This window comes from Chenopodium quinoa, unplaced genomic scaffold, assembly GCF_001683475.1.
Source record: "Chenopodium quinoa cultivar QQ74 unplaced genomic scaffold, ASM168347v1, whole genome shotgun sequence".
NCBI classification, from domain to species: Eukaryota; Viridiplantae; Streptophyta; class Magnoliopsida; order Caryophyllales; family Amaranthaceae; genus Chenopodium; species Chenopodium quinoa.
The window spans coordinates 120,188-137,955 of record NW_018742433.1 but is presented as its reverse complement, the minus strand read 5'-3'; the positions used below and the strand labels follow the sequence as shown (position 1 = coordinate 137,955).

At 36.2% G+C, this 17,768-nt stretch overlaps 1 protein-coding gene across 1 annotated transcript; it reads left to right on the top strand.

Annotated features, from left to right (window-relative positions):
- The first annotated feature begins 10,195 nt into the window (after positions 1-10,195).
- LOC110715032 (protein DETOXIFICATION 12-like) lies at positions 10,196-16,760 on the top strand. Its single transcript, XM_021893608.1, has 7 exons — positions 10,196-10,703; positions 13,965-14,509; positions 14,596-14,682; positions 14,817-14,873; positions 14,980-15,218; positions 15,507-15,712; positions 15,921-16,760. The coding sequence occupies exons 1-7, from the start codon at positions 10,380-10,382 to the stop codon at positions 16,002-16,004; spliced, it is 1,542 nt and encodes a 513-aa protein (XP_021749300.1). The 5' UTR covers positions 10,196-10,379; the 3' UTR covers positions 16,005-16,760.
- The last annotated feature ends 1,008 nt before the right edge of the window (positions 16,761-17,768 follow it).

The following is a 17,768-nucleotide window of genomic DNA, read 5'->3' as shown; positions in this document are numbered from 1 at the left end:
TTCTGCAGGTATCGGCGTATACAGAATGATTTAGGATCGCAGAACGTCTTAAATCATTCTCCGTCCCAATCGACTACTTTGACTATCGTTTTCGAAACTCACGTTTCTACAAACTCAGTCAAAGTGGGGGCTTCTGTAGACACCTAAAAATTTCTACCCAAAACCAAACCCGATGGTGAAAAACCTTTCACCGCCATTATTGGTCGGGTCGAGTATTTAATCTCGGGAGTACTTAAAATCTACATTCAATCAAACACAGCTTACAAATCAGTCAACAGATCAATCCTAATGTTTAGTTAAAGCATAGTCCAACCATCATCTTAGCTCAAACCCTTTTTACTTCATTTCGTTTTACTTATTAGTTAAGTCCGATTAATAAATATTAAACCCTAAATAAGTCCGGAACTCTGAAACGACGCCTATTATCACATGCTTAAATGTTAAATAAAAGGTTAAAATGAATTTGGGCACAATTTTAGAAAACAGAGTTGCCGTGTCACGGCCATTTGCACAGTGTCACGGCAATTTCTGCCGTGACGCGGCAATTTTCTAGGGTTTCTCCGCGGCGCATTTCAATTCTATGGTTTTGTGCATCACCCTGCTGATTTCTTAGTTTTCGGGCACCAAATAATCCTCTCTTCCTCTCTTAGACAAAATCATTCTCTCTTTCTCTCTTATGCTCTAGCCTAAAAACTAGCATTCCCTATTCTCTCACAATACATCCCTTAACCACTCTCCGTAGTCCGTACTTTACTCGAAGTTCTACACTAAAACCAAGGCGTGAAAGGTAGAACTGTTAGAGGGTTTGGCCCCAAATCAACCTTACTTTAATTTAATTTAATTTCCATTGATTGTTTATTATTTTCCTTGAAATTACTAACGCATTTATTGTTTTATAGTTGCAAACAAATACAATCAAAGTAAGGAATCATGTTCCTTTTGTTCCTATTATATTTCTAACGATTTTTGTTATGATTTTCATATACTAATCGTTATTATTATAGTTAAATTGCTTCCAATGTTGATGTTGATTTTTATTATATTTATGATCACCATATTGCATTACAGGGAATATGTAATTAAATATAACGCCTAATAAGATAATTTGGACGACCGGTTTAGGATCCTTTTTAATCTTATTGTTTAATCAAGTGATCACAATATTTAGAATTATATGGGTGAATTAACATTCAACCAATTTAGCTTAATATTAGTTTGGAGCAAATTAAATATTTGTTTGTGTGCCTTTGAGTTTGCTGAAAATACTTTTCACAATAAGAATCGAGCAGAGGCCAATATGGGCGAATGTGACTCCATGACTCACTTCGTACCATCATCCCCAATCCTCCTTTCGTGGTTCCGAACCATATGGAGTTAGTAATCTCATGGATTATGAATGGGGTGTAACCTTCACGGGTCAATCATTGTTGCCTATCGTTGTCCTTTTATCGTGGTTGCCTTAAATGATCCGTGACTGGTTTACAAGTTCCTTAAAAAACTTGTTGACGGCTCCTTATTTTGTTTTGACCCTAATCGTTGTCCCTAATCGTATATGTCAAATCCCGCTTCCTAAGAGTGCCAAGCATATTCGCCACATGCTTAAGTAGGTACGCTTCGAATGACGCCTACAACCCATTTCACCCAAAGGTTGTCTGCTTTATGAGACAGATCCTAAAGGATCTTAGTGACATTAGCAGTGTTCCAGTCACCTAGGGAAGTAATATTCCAGCCACCACAAGATTTAGGAAGACAAAGAAACTTCCAAGCAACTCAAGATTTTCTAGAAGGATTACATGTCCCAGTCCAAAGAAAGCATCTAAGTTTAGCTTCCATTTCTTGAAGAATTTTCTTTGGCAAGATGAAAATCTGAGCCCCAATATGTTTGGATGCCCAACAAAACACTCTTAATTAACTGTATCTACCAGCATAAGAGGGATTTCTAGCAGTCCAAGAGTCAATTTTAGAAGTAATCCTTTCAACTAAAGGCCTGCATTGGATGACAGTAAGCTTCTTTGAAGAAAGAGGAACACCCAAATACTTGAAAGGAATACTACCAGCAACCATACCTAAGATATTCAACAAGACATGCAGCTTGGAAATCAGCATCAACACCTCCAAAATAAGCATCACTCTTATGCAAGTTTGCTGAGAGACCAGAAGCTTGAGAGAACTTCTAAAAAGCATTTAACAGAAGCTGGACAGAAATAACATCAGCTCTGGAAAATAAAAGAAGATCATCTGCAAACATAAGATGAGTGAGACTAAGTTTCTCACAATTAGGATGAAAGTTAAACTCAGGATTAGCTACCATTTCCTGCAGACACCTAGATAAATACTCCATGCAAATAGCAAAAAGGAAAGGTGATCGACATAGAATCACCTTGCCTTAAACCTTTCTAAACTTGGAAAAGGGGGTAGGAAAACCATTAATAAGAATGAAGTAAGAGATAGTGCTAATACACCCCATAATCTATTTAATCACTCTAATGGGAAAGCCAAGTTCACCAAGAACAGTTTCAAGGAAACTCCATTCAACTAAATCATATGCTTTCTTGAGGTCAACCTTGAGCATGCATATGGGGGTGATGAATTTATGAGTGTAACCTTTAATCAACTCAGTAGTCAAGAGAATGTTGTCACCAATGTGTTTTCTTGGAATAAAACCAGCCTGGTGTGAGGAGGGTAGCCCCTCGTTGGGGATCCCACTTTCTCTATGCCCATGGCCTTTTAAAAGCCTAGGACTTTACACTTTTAAAGGTGTGTTAGGATTTGAATTCCTGATTGTTTAGGGGACCTTATTAGAATTGATTTTATCTTTACGATTTTTTGTAAGAAACTAATAGGGAATCGCCAATGAGTTTTAGGAAAACTCATAAACCTTGTTCATGTCTTTCTCCCAAGAAAAATTCAAGGGATAGTTAATAGAAATCATAAGTTTACCCATGCCCAAATTGGTCTACTTGTACCAAAAATGAGTTTAGGAGCGAAGGTACTAAAATAACGTTCCCTTTAGGAGGGAATTACTATCCTATCCCAAGTGCGGCCTCTAATAGCTCTTCTTTTTTCATAATTTCATCACCAAACATTTTTTAACGTGGTTCCTAAAACTAAGTTGATTTTAGCTACACGCTTTAATCACATAAAGATTATATTACAACGAATGTCGTTATTCTTATGTATTCCAAATTCGTGAAAGAACAATAATAAACAAGATTCGCCTTGGCTTAGGTGATAAAACAATCAATTAATTTGTCCAATTCTAGTCTTGTTTAACGAATACTATGTCAAATTAATTAATTAAATGTTTATTTAACGTGATCAAGCAACATTAATTAATTAATTGAAGTGATTTAGGACAAGAAAAGTAATGTGATTTATCTAAGTGCTCGGGAATTACCACTTTTCCTTGCTAGATCTTCGTTTAGAATGCTTATGGACACCTTCTTGTTGGGGAACCTCCACCGTAAGAACAAAACAATTAAAGGGTTAGTGTTTAGAACAAGAGGGTTGATAATTGCATAAGTTCACAAAGATGTTACTGCTGACTTTTTAGGCTATTTTTCTGTGTGTTTAAGGCTCGTATTGAACCCCTATTTATAGGGAATGGGTGAGTTTAGGCTTTCGGAGATTCGGTCGCAATAGGTGGCGCGCACAACTCTATAGGTTGCGCGCGGCTGCTGCGCGCAAGTGATTTAATTGCGCTCCTCAAGGCAGTGCGACTTCCAGTCTTGCGCGGGGTTGTATGGTAAGCGCATCTCTAAGGGGATGTGCTGGGTGCCGCGTAGAATCTTAGGAGTTGCGCGCGCCACGCCAGCGCGACTTCATAAGTTGCGCGCGGATTTTTCTGCGCCATCCCTAGATTTTAACCTAGGTGCTCTAAATCCGTTCGAAATTAGGTTTAATCTCATGATAAGGCCTAATTTCTGATCGGGCTTAGTGTTAGTGAGTTTTAATTCATTTCGTTTGGGTCAAGCTAGCTAGTTTTATGTGTTTAGGCCTTAATTAGTAGTCCATAAGCATTCCTTACTCTAATCCAGCACAAAGATGGAATTATTTATCGTCATAGCACTTCTGGTCGGGATAGGGGACCAAAAGTAGATGTTTATAGTTAACCCCCACTTTGATCGAGTCGAGAATAGATGATGATCAAAGTAGTCAAGGAAATAAATCTGAGACTCATTCTGCGAAGTTTCTTAAAGATAAGGAATCTTCCAGTAGTGTTGAGAATGGCAAAACTATTCTCGATTCGCTAAGTGTTCAAGATAAGTAGCTACTAAGACAAGAAAAGGGATTTTCTTATTTTAGTGCGCTAAAGAATCTAGATTGACCCTTTGCCAGTGTAGAACGCTTTTACAAGTAAAGGTTGTCCTGGGTGATGTCATGTTAAGATAAGGTACCTGGTTTTAAAAAAATAAAAGAGGATGATACCCTCTCAATATGTCATCAGCGGTCTAAAGTCCCTCGATCGGTCATTGAAACTTTAGTCCATGATTTTAATAAAGGAAAAGATGATAAATGGGGGGGGCGTTTTGGTATTCGTAGCCTAACATTTGAATAAAATATTGACATACGCTACCAAAACAAATATTCGATGTCCACAAGATGGAAATACATATCTCAGGACTAGAGGCACATATCCAAATCCAGTGAAGGAGAAGAAAATCAACAACTCCCTCAACATTTTTGTCCACGAGATGAAAACACGCATCTCAGGACTAGGGGCACGTGTCTAAATAGGTGCAGCTTCAGTTGGGGCCGCTCTTTATACAGGTGGTAGTTGGACACCCTAACTGTCTGGTAAAGCAAGACAACTTTTAAGCTAACCGTATTTGCTTCCAATGGGGGTCGTCTGCCCCGAAGGTCAGCGCGCCTTGTAGACTCGTTAAGCTAACGCCTAAAAGAAAGAGGGTTCTACGTTTTTTGACGAGAGGTAGATCACGTTGCTAGTGAAATTTTACGTAGCACGTACACCATACAATTTTACGCTATATGTACGCCGTACAATTTTACGCTGCATGTACGAGGTATTTTTCTTAAGTAACAACAAAAATACAAAAAACGTGACATTTCTTTAACGGCAGCACAAGAAATGCCAAACTGTCTATGTGAGCTTTTACGTAAAGCAACACTACGTGATAGTTTTTAGACGCTTTCCGAAAAATATCCAAAATGTATGCTTGGGAAGGCACAAAGCACGGTGCGCATGTAGGATGATGCAAAAAATTATCAAAGAAGAAAAGAGACTACTGGATGCAAAGCAATAAAAGGTTTTTGAAGGTTTTAAAAACTTCGTGAGAAAGCATGTCAAGGCGCGAACTCAACGAGCTAAAACGTTTGGTTTGGAAGACTTCACAATCTTTGAGGGTTGCGTTGGAGTGTTGCGCGTAATACTAGAAGTTGCGAGCAGTTGTCTCACGCAACTTTGTGAGTTGCGCGCAGTTGTCTCACGCAACTTTTTGAGTTGCGCGCATAACTTAAACAATGAACAATTCTGGAAGAAACACAATTTGCGGCTCGTGCTCTTCTTCGTCATTTGCCATTTTTTATCTCTTTCTCTAGGGCTCCGATTTTGCTGTCGTTTGAAGCTAAGGAAAGTAAATCTTACCCCTTGTTTATTGTGACAAACTTTGAATTTGGTCAATAAAATGGGGAAAATCGAAAGAAGAACCTTAATTTTTGTAATTGGGAGTATTCAATTCGACTTGTTCTCATGAATTTGTTCTATGTTGTTGTGACATGTTTAAGGAATATCTAGCAACAAATTTCATGTGAAATGGTAAAGTATCGAGTCCGTATGAGTGTATACAAGCATATATGAGTTTTTCTTTGTTTGAGTTCGAATTCGTGCTTGAACTTATTTCTTTTTTTTCTCACATGGACTATACTTGTTAATTTTAATGTAGATTGAAGTGTTAGTACAACAATTATGCATTAAAATTAGGATTGAATTTTTGAACTTGATAATGGCATGAAATTGTTCTTGCGACTCATGTTTATTTTTGTCATGCTTAAGTTGCAAAATTAGTTTTATCAATGATAATAATAATCGATAGTTATTATTATTCACTTATAAACATGAGATTTCAAGATTTGCGTAAACAAGTTAGTTTAGGAAATTCTTGAAGACATCATCGAACTGGTATAGTTTGGCTATATTTCGGGTTTTCAAGCCCCCATTTTATATTTTCGAGTGTCGTAGCCCCCAATATTGGGTGGCTTCGATGACTTGTTTATTTTTTTTAGCATTAGACCCTTTCATTCATGTTACTTGAAATGGGTCTAGAAATCCCGTGTTTCGTCTTATTATGATAACATCTAAGATCTTGGGACGATTAAACGAGTGTATTAATTCAACCTTTTTCTCATTTCAACAACTCTCCCACATGGAAAGTTGATGGAAACTTTTGGGAGCATTTCGCTATAAATACCCACCTTGGGTCGGTAATGGGATCACTCACTTGAGTTCTCAATAAGGTATCTCCCAAAAGCGTGAGAAAGCCTTTAAGTTTGTAATACTCTAGTTTATTTTGGTCTAGCCTCGTCTAAGCTACGGGGTAAGGGCCGATTCGGTTCACGAGGGTGTGAGACATTGGAGGGCTTGCACTTGCGAGTCTCGAAATTTTTCAAGTCTGAACTCGTGATACGAGCGAAGCACACGTCAAAGGTGAGCTACTCTTATCCTTTCTTTCTCTATCTTCCCTTTATGTGTTTATGCTTTCTTTAATTGCATGCTATGTTGTTATGTTGTAATTATTATGCATGCGATCCTTTTGCGGGTTTTGTTTCCGTGCGGTGTCGGACACCGCAAAACTCAACAACGGTATAAGAGCCTCTTGCAATTAATTTTTACAACTAAAAATTAATTAGGTGATTTAAAATGGATTTAAATTTCTAGATTAGCAACCTAATTAGGTTAGGACCTCAGTTTTAATTGGATTAAAATTGTATTATTGCTAATTTATAACTATGAACCCAGATTTCGACTCAAAAATAATGAATTTTAGGTGGAATCGATGTTCTAAATCAACCTTTATTCACTAAGTGTTAAAAAATGGCTTCCAAAGGCCAAAATCTACCTAGAAAGTGGATTTTCGAGAGATTTTTCGTTTGGAACAAAAAATTTTAAATCCTTAAACCTTGATTAATTATGGCATACAATTGTTGGATTATGCGTTTGATTATACCATTAATCTTCTACAATTTTACTCCTTATTAAGCATGTTTATGATGTAAATTGGTTGCTTAATTTAGATAGCTCTTAATTTCATATAAACTTGGAATTTCTCATTCTTGCAAATAAATTGCTTGTGCTGGTACTTAATTTAGATAACACTACCTTTAGCACAACCAACTCATTTAGGCAGGGGTGAAAGGGTAATTTACAGTGGTAGGGGTGCCAGAGGTAGTGCTAGAGGTGGTGCTGTCACTCAGTCAGGTGCTGCTAGGGGTGCAAATGCAGGTCCTTCAGTTAGAGGAACCAGAGGAGGAAGGGGGAGAGGCAGAGGAGGGGTTGGTGTGCTCTTCAGTGCCGATGGTACCCCAGTGCTACAAGTAAGCTGCTTTTCATCTATTTTGTGCTTAATCTATTCTTTGATAAATGTTAACTTAATTTTTAAAATTTCTGTTTCAAGCCCCCTTCACAAGGAACAGAGCAAGGAATCAAGAGCCACACATATCCACACAGTCAAGACAAACCTCTACAATGCATCAACAACATCCATAAAAATTTGGGTTCACATTCTGTAATTTTGAGACACTATGATTAACACTAAGTATTTTGAACAATAATTTAGTGTATTTCTTTGTCTTTTGAACAATTTATCATGTGTAAGCTAAGTCTTTTGAACAATCCTTCTGTATGTCAACCCATATGCAGTTACTACTGTATTATTATCAGCTTTCACATTTATATAGACAAGGCTTATGTTATCAAATTGGTTCTGATTGCATTTCATTATTCAAGCACCATTGCAACTGCATAACAACTACAAATACAATACCAAAAGATGACAAACCAAGTCCCCTTACTAAATCTTGAAGGAAATCTTAAATTACAACCCCACCTACAATTTGAGATAACACAAGACTACACAAAGAAAATCCAAGAAAAAACCAAAGCCATGGATAAATTCTTCTCATTCCTCGAACACTTCATCATCTCTACCCGCATCGCATACACTTCATTCTTCATTTCTTGAACATCCTCTTCAAGGTTATCTTTCTTCAACTGTAATCTCTTGATTTTATCATCCCTGCACTGTTGCTCATACTCTAACTCGCAAATTCTTGTTTCCTTCTCCAAAACATGATATTGAAGATCTTCCATGGGGTTGCTCTGATTAACCCACCTAAACATCTCACATTGAGTGTCCTACAATAACACAATATCCAATTACAAACCTATCAAAGTCAAATTAATCAACATTGATAAAATTCATAGCAATTTATAATTGATAACAAACCGGCCATAAAGGGACAGCCGTAAAACTTCATCCCAATGTTAGAACCCTGTTTTACATATCTCACCACTGCATAACTTCCACAACTACAACGAATTTTCTGGTTTTCCTCCCTTGCAAAGCTTGACGAAGAACCACTAGATGATTTCCTCTTGCCAACCATTTAATAGAGGTTTTAGTGGACCTTTTAAAAAAAAAAAGATGTTTTAGTGGAGAAAAATACGAAGAACAAAGAAGACTGGAACAGAGAGAAGGTGTTAATGGCGAAATATGCGAAGAACAAATTAAAGGGATAAATAAAAGAAGCAAAAGGGGGAAGAGGAAGACACATCACCCGTTCACTTGCTATAACCGATTACAATTTTTTTTTACCTGATTAAAGCAAAGTAGCACTAAAGGTGGTATTATTCAGGGATAATCAAAAGGTGGACTTGTTTTTAGCGGACGGGTGAAAGGTCGTATTATTTAAAGCAATTTTTCCTTATTTTTATTTTATTTTTAAAAAATTACCCAATAACATGGTGACACGTGTACATGGTAGGCCCCACTAATGGATTTATGGACGGAATCTGTAAGTTGGAGGTAATTGGTGGTAAAAACCAACTTTCGTTTTTTTATGTGGTGGTAATATAAAACTACTTTTTATGTAGGTGGTAAAAGCCAATAAGTGGTTTTTTTGGAGGTGGTAAAAGTCAAATTTTCTTATTAGTAATTTATTCATTTAGACAATTTCATCAAGTATTCACAAGAATATACGAAATTTGTTTTTTTTTAGTCATAGTAGATTAGGTGAATAACGCAAAAAGCCAAATCGTTTCACTTTTAAAAAAACAAAGGAAAAATTGATACTTTTAATAATCCCAATTTTGAGGGTTGTTTACTTTCTTCAATTCCAAACCGGTCAACAAAAATCAATGACCTGTTACAACATCTTATGTGCCACGTGTCTAGCTGTAATTGGTCCAATAAAAAGAAAATAAAAACCAATTTTTTTTTTTAAAAAAAAATTAACAGAAAACCCGCCCTTTATCCCTACCGGACTACCCTAACCCCACCCCTACCACCCCCGACGGCTGACGCCGGCTAGTCGCGCCCACCCCCCTTCCCATGCCTCAATGTTGCGCCAATTTCCCCCATCCCCCCGTGCCGGTGTTGCGACCTACCCCCACCCCCAATCCCCCCCTTTTCCGGAACTCCGCCTCCGTCGAAACTTCCAACCGAAACTCCATTTAAACCCCTCCCTCCATTCGAAACTCCCTTGAAATCCCCCCCTCTCGAAAACCCACAGTTACCCCTTCCCCACCATCGAAAACCCTAGCCGCTAGGGTTTTGGGGTAAGGGGAGTGGCTGTTGGAGGTTTTCGAAGTGGGGAACGAGTTTTATTGGTGGTTGTGTGGGGGTTAGAGGGGTGGTGGTTTAGAGGGAAGCTATCGGAGGGGTGACACCAGGGGTGGGAGTGGGCCGACGGTTTGGCGAAGGAGGGGGCAGGGCTGAGCGGGTGGTCGGATCTTTTAAGGTGGTTGGGGTTTGGTTTGGTGGGTTTTTTTATTTTTTTATTTTTTTTAACCAATTAACTTGTGATATGTGTCATTTGAAAAAATAATAAAAATAAAAATAACCCAATCAACCGCCCACCGGTAATTGGGATTGAAGAAATTAAAAGCTCTTAAGTTGATATTATTCCAGAATAATTTAAAGTTGGTATTAATTATTAAAAGAAAATGGAGCACAGTTGGAATTATTTATATCAAATTTTCCTAAAATAAAAAAATACAAAGAGAGTATTATGAAACTATTAAGTTTAAAATTCCTAACATTTAAAACAAAGCGGAAGAAGTATGAGACGAGATGTGTAATATAATAACAATAACTCGAAACAAAAAAAAAAAGTAATAATATAATAATCATAGTCCTATATATATGAATCTGAGTAAAGAAAAAGGGGGCGGCACACAACTGAAAAAATTGTGCACCAAAGTTGAAGAGAGAGAAGAAATGGAAGAGGGGTTATTATCAAAGGAGGAAAAAACCCAGGAAAGAATAATAATACTCCTAAGATGGAAAGATATTGGAGAAGAGATTAAGAGAGTGAGTTGGTTAGCAGGTCCAATGGTTGCGGTTGTTCTATCTCAATATTTTTTACAAGTCATTTCTATGATAATGGTTGGTCATCTTGGCGAGCTTTCTCTCGCTAGTACCGCCATCGCCGTTTCGCTTTGCGGTGTCACCGGCTTCAGCCTTCTGGTATTATCTCCTTCCTTTCTATTTTTAGTAAGTAAGTCAATACAAATCATGTTGAATGGGTTATCTTGTTTTGAGGCGGTTCGTTGTATCTATCCTTTTGTTTTGGTATAATTTATTAAATGGCCTTTGTATACAGTCCTTAGCGCTACATTTGCTATACTCCGTATTTTTTAGAATGTCTACTAATAATTTATTTTATGTTATACATTATGGTATATGAACTCGAGGGTAATTTTTTTTGTATGAGTTTATTGTACATCCAACACTATTTATGTGCATTGCTTATTATGATGCTCCAACTGAACAAACAATCAAGAAAATTGAGTGCACTAGCAAATAAGAGAGAGAGTGTCCTCACTAAAAAAATCTACTGTTGATTTATTTTAACGATGTCACAAACAAATCACATGAATTACACTAAAATACAATTAAATAACAATCAAACATTAATGAATGTATGAAAAGGCTTATTAATTAGATTTAAAAAAAAAAAAAGAAACTTTAGATTAATAAGTAATTTTGTAGTCTAGTAATTGTTGCCACCTATCAATAATATCTTGGAAACTTTAAATTATAAAAGTGTCCATTGGATGAACATGTGCCTTGAGAAGCCAACTGTGATAGCAACCACCGTTTTTTATTGGCCGCATATTTAAACAACAGCCTTTTCTAGAATAATTATTTACATATTTGGTAAATATCTCATTGTTAAAAGTCTTGACTAAATAAGAATTTTGCAACTTTGAAGTTGATCAAAGATGATGAATTTTGTACCCTTTGATTTGTTGAATGGACACATCTTATGCTTATATTCACACACTAATAATAAGTTGATCAAAGAAGTTTTACTTTCGTCTTAAAACAATTAATAGTCACGTACTAACTACTCCCCGCTTTAATTTAGTCACTCGGCAAATAATCTTAGTTGATAAGTAATTTGATTATTAATTGTTACATTATTGAAAAAATAGGCGTGAAAGAAGAAAGTGAAGTATTTAATTATTGAAAAATTATAGAGTATATGTGATGGAAGATAGTGAAGTACTCCGTATAATTTTATCTAATATTTGAATGTAAGAAGGTGTAAGGTCTAATGTAATAATTTGACCTTTTATATAAAATAAAAGTGTAAAAATCTTATATTTGAATAGATGAATAAAATGGTACGAGTAAAAACTAATATTCCCTTATCTTTTGTTTAAAATAATTGACACACTACCAAATTACCACGTATCAAAAGTTATCACTGTTATTAAAATATATTTGTCTTACCAAGCATGACCTATGAACTTCTCTCACCCTCACATGTCTCTTTAAGTATTTGCCTAAGATAACAAGTTCATTATTTTGAAAATAAGGTAGTAAGAGATATAGAGTACTATGCACTTTCGATTGCTCTGGAGAATGTTGAGTGTAATAAGGAATTTTATTGGTTTTACTTTTACTAAAGAGTGAAAGTGTCCTTAGCAAATGTTTTTGATTAAAGTGGCCTTAGCAAATGTTTTTGATTAAAGTGGCCTTAAATGTCTTAAAATCAAACGCCTTTAATCTTAATTAAAAGTATTTCAATAATTGAGCACTACAGTCTAGGATTTTTTTAAAGGTAAAGAAAATAATCATCGGCAAAATCCTTATACGTATCTTTATTTTAATCCAATATATGTAGGCCATGTACTTAGAAGTAGGAAAAGGTAAGGGATCCTTATCTTTAGACACCCCCACTAGATAAGTTTCGAAATCAAAAAAAAATCTTGGGTCTTAGGCTAAAATAATACCAAATGATCTGGTATACAACTTGTTAGAATTAAGTTATTTATGGAACTAACTAACATCACTACTTATGTCATAAGATGCAATTGGTATATTCTTGGGGACCAAGTACATACATTAAGTTCTTTTTTTTTTTAAACAGGATCATTAAGCTCAAATCTGTTGATTTGATTTACTAAATAATTCCGACTTGATTGACTTTGGACTGGTATGTCGCAGACAAAAGATAGTTTATAAGAGAATTCGATTTAGAGCATCTTGATAAATTCTCATCCATATATATTAGTAACCTATAAAAGACAGTATACAGTTTGAATCTGTGTTTTAAAAAAGGTTAATGAGGTAGTGGTACATGGTAATATAGCAACTAGCAAGTGTAGCAATAACTTGGTCTTATGTCAAGTCATACTTCTATTTGTAGTTACCTGGCTTGCTTCTCCTAAACTTGGAAAGCCACATTTGTCACTGTCTTTGGACTTACTAGGCTGTATAGTTACAACTTACAAACAAAACTGATGAATGATTGGCTAACTACTCCCTCCGGCCTTTTAAATATGATCTACTGGTACTTTCTCTTTGGGTTATCTCGTTGCATTTGCTCCATATCATAAACGACCATAGATAATCGTTGCTTACTCAGTACTCACAAACGATATATTTGACCAACTAATATTCTGTGTCATCAACTTCATTGAAGTAAAACTTGTTAAATTAATTGTACATTTGTACTCCAACGGAACAAATAAAAATGGACAAAGGGATTACTAAATTCACTTTAGGCTTGGTAATAACATATCTTAATAGTGCACTATGCTGTTTTTAGCCTTCCTTTTTTTCAAGGATGAAGATCATGACCCCAACATTGGAAGAAAAGGGAAATCGACTCCCCACCTCATATTTATGAAAGGCACTATCAAATTATCAATTACTTTCTGTTTCTGGAATTTATAGTCACTTTGTACTCGCCAATTGCAGTAGTATACTGGGTTATTGATACTTGTTAAGCAAAATCACAACTAAAAAAAAAAAAACTGTAATGATCAAGTAAAAAATTGCTCTTCTTAAACATTTTAAAAGTCTGAGAATTTAAATAATTTTCCCTTTGGGTTCACTACTACCCAATTTTAACTCTTTGTTATAGAGCTTTCTTTAATTTTGATGGTGTAACCGCCAAAGATAGATTAAAGTTGAAGTATTTGGATATTCTAATGAGTGCCTCTCGGAAGTTGTTAATCTAACTCATTTTATTTTCAAGGATTTAGTGTAAACAGCTAACATGGACTCTTAGAAAAGTAACTGCTATTCTTGGAATATCAGTTCTATGAATCTTCATTGTGCTAGTTATGCTAGTCAGTAATTAATAGACATGCAATAAAATGAGAAAAAAATAATCAACTGCATTTTGAATCTTATTTCTTTCAGTGAATATAAAATATTTTAATGTTACAGACTTTGGAGGTTAAGTTGTTAAACATTTGCACTTGTAAACAGCTAGGGATGGCAAGCGCGTTAGAGACCATTAGTGGGCAAGCTTACGGAGCACAACAGTACAAGAAACTGGGAACGCAAACATACACCGCCATTTTTTCTCTTACGTTAGTGTGCATCCCCCTCTCTGCCCTATGGATTTACATGGGAGAAGTCCTCATTTTTGTTGGTCAAGACCCTTCAATATCGCGTGAAGCTGGTAAATTCTCAACATACCTTTTGCCTGCCCTCTTTGCTTATGCAGTTCTTCAACCTCTTGTCCGGTTTTTCCAATCCCAAAGTTTGATCATGCCAATGGTTGCAAGCTCCTGTGCCACTTCGTGTCTCCACATACCCCTTTGTTGGGCTTTTGTATTCAAGTCTGGACTGGGAAACCTTGGTGGTGCTATTGCTATGGGTATATCAAATTGGTTGAATGTGATTTTTCTGGTGTTGTACATGAAGTTCTCTTCTTCGTGTGCTGCTACTCGTTCTCCACTCTCTATGGAAATATTCCATGGAATTGGGGAGTTCTTCCGTTTAGCTATTCCTTCTGCTATAATGATTTGGTAAGTCCTTTTGCTCTAAAGATGTTATGGTGTATGTAGGAGTTCAAAGGATTATGTTATTTACGTTACTTTTTTTATGCCTGCAGTTTAGAATGGTGGTCATTTGAGTTGCTGATTTTACTATCAGGCCTTCTACCAAAGCCAGAACTTGAGACTTCTGTTCTTTCCGTGTGGTAATTCTTTAAGTTTCATAATTGAATCGTTTTGCATCATTTACGAACAATAATAGGAATCCTCATCTTCAAAATAAGGCAAACTTGCTTGAAAATCAACTGACACTAACTTCATTTTTGTACCTTATCATTAGCTTGACAACTATTTCAACACTCTATGCAATACCTTATGGAGTAGGAGCTGCTGCAAGGTATGCTTTGGGAATAATAATATTCCTTGTGTGGTCTAGTACTTTTGACTTGATTTTAAACTTGATGATTGATTTTTTGTATATTTCCCTTTCGACCCATATACAGCACCAGAGTCTCGAATGAACTTGGGGCTGGAAACCCACAGAGGGCTCGAATAGCTGCCTGTGGAGTTTTGGTGATTGCTGTAGCAAATGGTGTCTTTGTTAGCTCAGTCCTTTTCGCTACACGGAAAGTATTTGGCTACACTTTCAGCAATGAAAAGGAAGTTGTAGATTATGTCACCACAATGGCACCTTGGATTTGTATTAGTGTTATAATAGACAGCCTACAAGGTGTTCTTTCAGGTATGTACTGAGAACTTTGCTGAATAGTCAGGATGCCTGGTGAAAATCGTCACAATTTCTAAAATAATAATGGTTAATGATTGGATCTCATATATGCTACTACGGTTCAAGTAAGCTATGGGTAGAGGATATTAAAAAAACAATTATTCAGAGGATTTTTGTATAGAATCATGTTGTATTCTTAATTATGAAGGGTTGGGATAATGTGACCACTAATTTTGAACGGAGGGAAGGAATGTTGTTACTTCCTGTTGCTGTTGTTAAAACTCTGCTTGTTGCAATAATCAGGTGTTGCTCGGGGATGTGGCTGGCAACATATAGGGGCTTTTGTGAATCTTGCTGCTTTCTATCTTTTCGGAATTCCAGTTGCTGCAATGTTAGGCTTCTGGTTTCACATGAGAGGAAGAGGCCTCTGGATTGGGATTCTCTGTGGTGCTACTGCACAAACAATTCTTTTAACTATCATAACATGCTGTACTAACTGGGAAAAAGCGGTATGTCAAATCATTTTCGACAACTGCTGCCAGTTGCATTTGTTTACTCTAAAGCGTTAAATATGAAACTGATAAAAGATAACGTATATTCATGACTAATTTTCATAATATACTAATCATATCTGGTAGGATAAGTTGGGCCATATTATAATGATTCACCACTTTCCTTCAATTTTCTTATCTGCTGGTTTTATTTCTTCTATTACAGGCAAATAAAGCATGGCAAAGAATTTCCAAAACGAGTTATGGATCAGAGTCAAGTATAGATGAGCAACGACTACTGATTCACTAGTTTTCATATGAGCATATCCCGTCTCTTAATAGCAAAAGTTCCAGACAAATGGTGCAACTGTTGGAGTTTGTCGCATACACGTACATTACAAACAGCAATACAATATTTGGCTGTGAGTAATGGCACTTTACGCCACAATTTTGTGCTATCATGAAAAGTAGAAGGAAATGATTATACGAGTATGTGCTAAAGTAATGTATGAGGATCAGTTTTAGTGCTCATATCAGTAGATTAATGAAAAATCTCATTTAGCTTCTGTATTGCTGGCTCTAACTTTCAAGTATCTCTATTGTCAATAACTAGGGTGGACAATAACCACTAGAGGTGTGGACAATCCAGTCTAGATCTAAAATAACACGACCGATTGATTTAGGTCCGATTTCCGGTCTATGATATCCCTAGATCTAGATTTCAGGTTGGTTTCGAGTTAAACTTTAAAATTGCCTTCAATTAGTAAAGTAGGTGGTTTTTTTTTTTTTTTTGGGTAACAAATGGAATATATATGATCAAGCCCAACATATTCACGTGACATTATTTTCATCTTTTTAAAAAAGGTAAAGTACGTTGTAGTAACCAATAAGGTCTTGGCCTAATGGTTGAGACTGAGGATCTTTGTACGTCTTTAGTGTTTTTTTTTCACAAAGAGTACATAAAGAAAGAAAAAGAAAATAACAAAGAGTACCAACTAACTATACTACAAACTATGTTTTCAAAAAAAAAAAAAAAAAAAAAAAAAAAAAAAAAAAAAAAAAAAAACCCTATACTACAAACTATACTATGAAATAACCTATGAAAGACACTAATGAGCAAACTTTATTCCAGCCAAGTTGGTGTACTTGAAGTCCACACTAGGCCCTTGACTACACTTTGCTCCCATAGAACCACCTGGCTAGCAACTTGTAGAAGATCTAGAACTAGTGAACTTGTTTTTCTAACCGAGGATGATAAATAAATGTTAAAGGTGAGATGGTTGACCCGAAGTTTTGGCTGTAGAATGTAAATTGGAGAACCGAAAACTGGAATCATGAACATTTCCCACAAATCCTTGTGAACTCTTCCCTCCATATGATTGCCTAAGTCTGGAAGGGTAGTCATGTTCCCCGCACCGTGATGCACCACTGGAGCAATTGACGATTATACAATGGGAACTGGCAGAACCTCTAGAATGGGCACCGACTATCGCTCCTCGCCACAGGAGATCTTAAGTGAGTAAGGTCATAGGACACTGCTACACTAGACTTCACATCATGGGAGACCTCTCTCTTAATAGAGGTAATCACTTCCTCTGGACGAGACTTCAATACTGTGTTAGATTGTGAAACTCCGTAAACGGAGAGTATTCCATTAATCAATATTTATAGGGGTTACAATATGTACGACAGTCCTAACTGTGTTAAGAAACCTGTCAAGATATGATAATATTTACATTAAATATATCCTAAACCTATGAGGAGAATATCTCAATAATATTCTCTATCACACCCCCGCATTCATAGCAGGAGGAGGTCGTACGCTAAGACTGGATCTGAAATTCAAAAATAAGTCTCGAGATAGGCCTTTTGTGAATATATCAGCAAATTAATGTCGGGACGGAACATGTAGTACTCGAACTTGACCCAATGCAACCTTCTCACGAACAAAATGAATATCCAATTCGACATGTTTCGTGCGTTGGTGTTGAACCGGGTTCGTAGACAAATAAACTGCACTTATATTATCACAATAAACAAGAGTGGCCTGTCGGAGAGGACAATGTAGCTCAAG